Source organism: Poecilia formosa, unplaced genomic scaffold (assembly GCF_000485575.1).
Source record: "Poecilia formosa unplaced genomic scaffold, Poecilia_formosa-5.1.2 Scaffold648, whole genome shotgun sequence".
Lineage (NCBI taxonomy): Eukaryota > Metazoa > Chordata > Actinopteri > Cyprinodontiformes > Poeciliidae > Poecilia > Poecilia formosa.
The window spans coordinates 65,756-68,442 of NW_006800587.1; the positions used below are offsets into that span (position 1 = coordinate 65,756).

General features: G+C 37.7%; 1 protein-coding gene across 2 annotated transcripts in view; it reads left to right on the forward strand.

Annotated features, from left to right (window-relative positions):
* LOC103130571 (rho GTPase-activating protein 39-like) overlaps positions 1–2,681 on the forward strand; it is an 18,948-nt gene extending 16,267 nt beyond the window's left edge. Inside the window, exon 2 of one of the 2 annotated variants that reach the window (XR_001660308.1) lies at positions 1,143–1,230. Coding sequence is in view for 1 of the 2 variants with exons in the window: in XM_016666022.1 (XP_016521508.1) it covers positions 1,143–1,337 (195 nt within the window). In the remaining variant the exon portion in view is untranslated. Of the gene's footprint in view, positions 1–1,142 lie in introns of both variants that reach the window. The other variant, XM_016666022.1, reaches the window with a different exon arrangement.
* The last annotated feature ends 6 nt before the right edge of the window (positions 2,682–2,687 follow it).

Genomic DNA, 2,687 nt, shown 5'->3' on the forward strand with positions numbered 1-2,687 from the left:
AATTTACTGGTAATTTTGGGTTTAACAAAAAATCTGATTATATTTTTCCAACAATGTTTTCTCTAAATTCTAGAAGAGGATGTTGTAATTTGGGTCTTCCAGATATTCAGCCAATCGTCTTCTGTTAATATAAGTCCCAATTCCCATTTCCATTTTGTTTTAATATCCATTGTGTTAGTTGTGTTAGTGCCTCTATTTTATAACGAATATTATAGAATAAGGATACTGTTCTGTGTTTTTTACTCTTATAGGTTTCAATCAGCATTTTGACCATCACATTTTCATTGAGGTCTATTTTATGTTTAATCTCTTTGCTATAAAAGTCCCTTAATTGTAGGTAACTAAAATGATCTTCAGTTCTTAGGGCAAACTCTGGTTGTAGTTCCTGGAAGCCTGTAAAATTATCATCTTTAAGGACTACACATAATGCTGTTAAACCTTTTTCTAGCCATTGATTAAATTGTGGGTCTTGAATAACATATTTATTATAAGCTGACCACTGTATCAGACTCTCTAATTTGCATTTTCAGGTTATGTATTACCGTTGAGAAACAAGTAACTGTTTCTCAACAGTAATACATTGATGCTTAAGTGTATTCTTGGTAGTTTCAGTATTTCCAATGATACTCCTCAATTTTCTTCCGTGCATTCTTTGTTCTATATTTTTTCCATTTTGCTTCATAATTTTTGGCACTTATATTTATTATAGTAAAATTACACACATATTTTGGCCAACGTGTTCAACTAATCCTGGGTAATTTTAAACAAGTCTTCATGACGAACATTAGGTAGGAAGGGACAGCAGCACTTTTGTGGCTTTAGCAGGTATGAAAGACGTGCTGAGCTAACTGGCTTGCTATAGCAGCTAGGTTTTCATGCTTGTTTACAATCTTATAATTAACTCTTTCATGCATAGAGGTCACTACAGTGGACAGCTATCTAAAAGTTATTTTCTTGTGTTTCTTGTGGATTTTTATGTTATAAATGCACACAGACCACTGAAGTGGACCCTAATGCATCATAAAATACACTATTAACTATTGGCCATCAGCTACAAACGCAAGAAATTATAATACCCTGGCTGTAAAATGTATCTTTTGGTCAAAAAACACAAATGATATGAAATTGTGTTTTCTGTTTAGGTTTTTGCCCAACCTCCCAATGTAGCCATTACCAAGATGGATGTGAACAACTTGGCCATGGTCATGGCTCCTAACTGTCTACGTTGCCAGTCAGATGATCCCAGGGTGATCTTTGAGAACACCCGTAAGGAGATGTCCTTCATTCGGGTGCTCATCCAGCGACTAGACACCAGCTTCATGGATGGGATCTTATAGCGCCCCCTACAGCTGTTCAGTGACCTACAGCCTCTCCTGTGCTCCCTTTAACCTGCTCCCTGCACACTCCTACAGCACAGGGACACCATACATTCAAATTGTTGCTGCTGGTAAATACTTGGCAAGTTCATGTTTACTTTTGACGACAAAAACTGCCTTGATTTGAGTTTGGCTGCTTTACATTTTGAGTTGTATCAGCTGTTTCTATTTCTGTGAATTTGGTCCAGCTGTAATATTGCATATAAACCACCAATGTTTGGTTGGAGTTTGCAGAACATAACAGTACTGTGTGTGCCTTCACATCCATTATTACACTATACACATTCAGCTTGAAGATTTCTGCAGGGATCTCATCATTACATGAATTTCTCTTTCACATCTGCAGACCTCTGGTTAATTGTAAGTTTTGTATGAAGTTATTTTCACTTTCTGTTGCCTGGCTTAAATAGACATTCACTGTCAATTGCACACTTCCATACAAGTCTTACAAGTCTGCAGTAATGCCATTTGATTAAGAGGAGTGTTCTTCAGTAAAATGAAAGAACTAGTGCATGTTTATCAGACATTCCACTAATGTCTCACACTTCATGGGAGAAACAGCTTTATCAACATGGTTTGGCTCTATCTTTTTGTCATCATTATGACTCCCACTAAACTTATTAGGAGCTAAGTACTCTGTAATGGAATACATTTCTTCATTTGTGATCCATTTGTGATCTTGCCTGAAGATGAACAGAAAATCAGGTAAAACCATGGTTTCATACCTGTAGACACAGAGGAACATCATGCTGAAGAAGATGGAGCCCCGTTTTGATTACAGGGCGATGATGTTTACTCTATTTGATTTGGAGAATTTTCATAATTATCCAAGGTTTATGAAGACAGGCTGACCTCACTCTGCAGTTTTGCTGTTTAGGGGTAGCTTAAAGTCTTGAGTTCAATTCCATTAAATGGCACAAAGTGATTCAAAAGCTTGATTCCAGCAGGTATGGATGCTCCACACTCACCGGCCACTTTATTAGGTACACCTGTCCAACTGCTCATTAACGCAATTGTTGAATCAGCCAATCACATGGCAGCAACTACATGCATTTAGGCATATAGACATGGCCAAGACAATCTGCTGCGGTTCAAACTCAGCATCATAATGGAGAAGAAAGGTGATTTAAGTGCTGACCTATTGGGATTTTCATGCACAACCATCTTTATAGAGTTTATAGAGAATGGGCTGAAAAAGAGAAAATATCCAGTGAGCGGCAGTTCTGTGGTCGCAAATGCCTTGTTGATGCCAGAGGTCAGAGGAGAATGGCCAGACTGGTGTGAGCTGATAGAACAGCAACAGTAACTCAA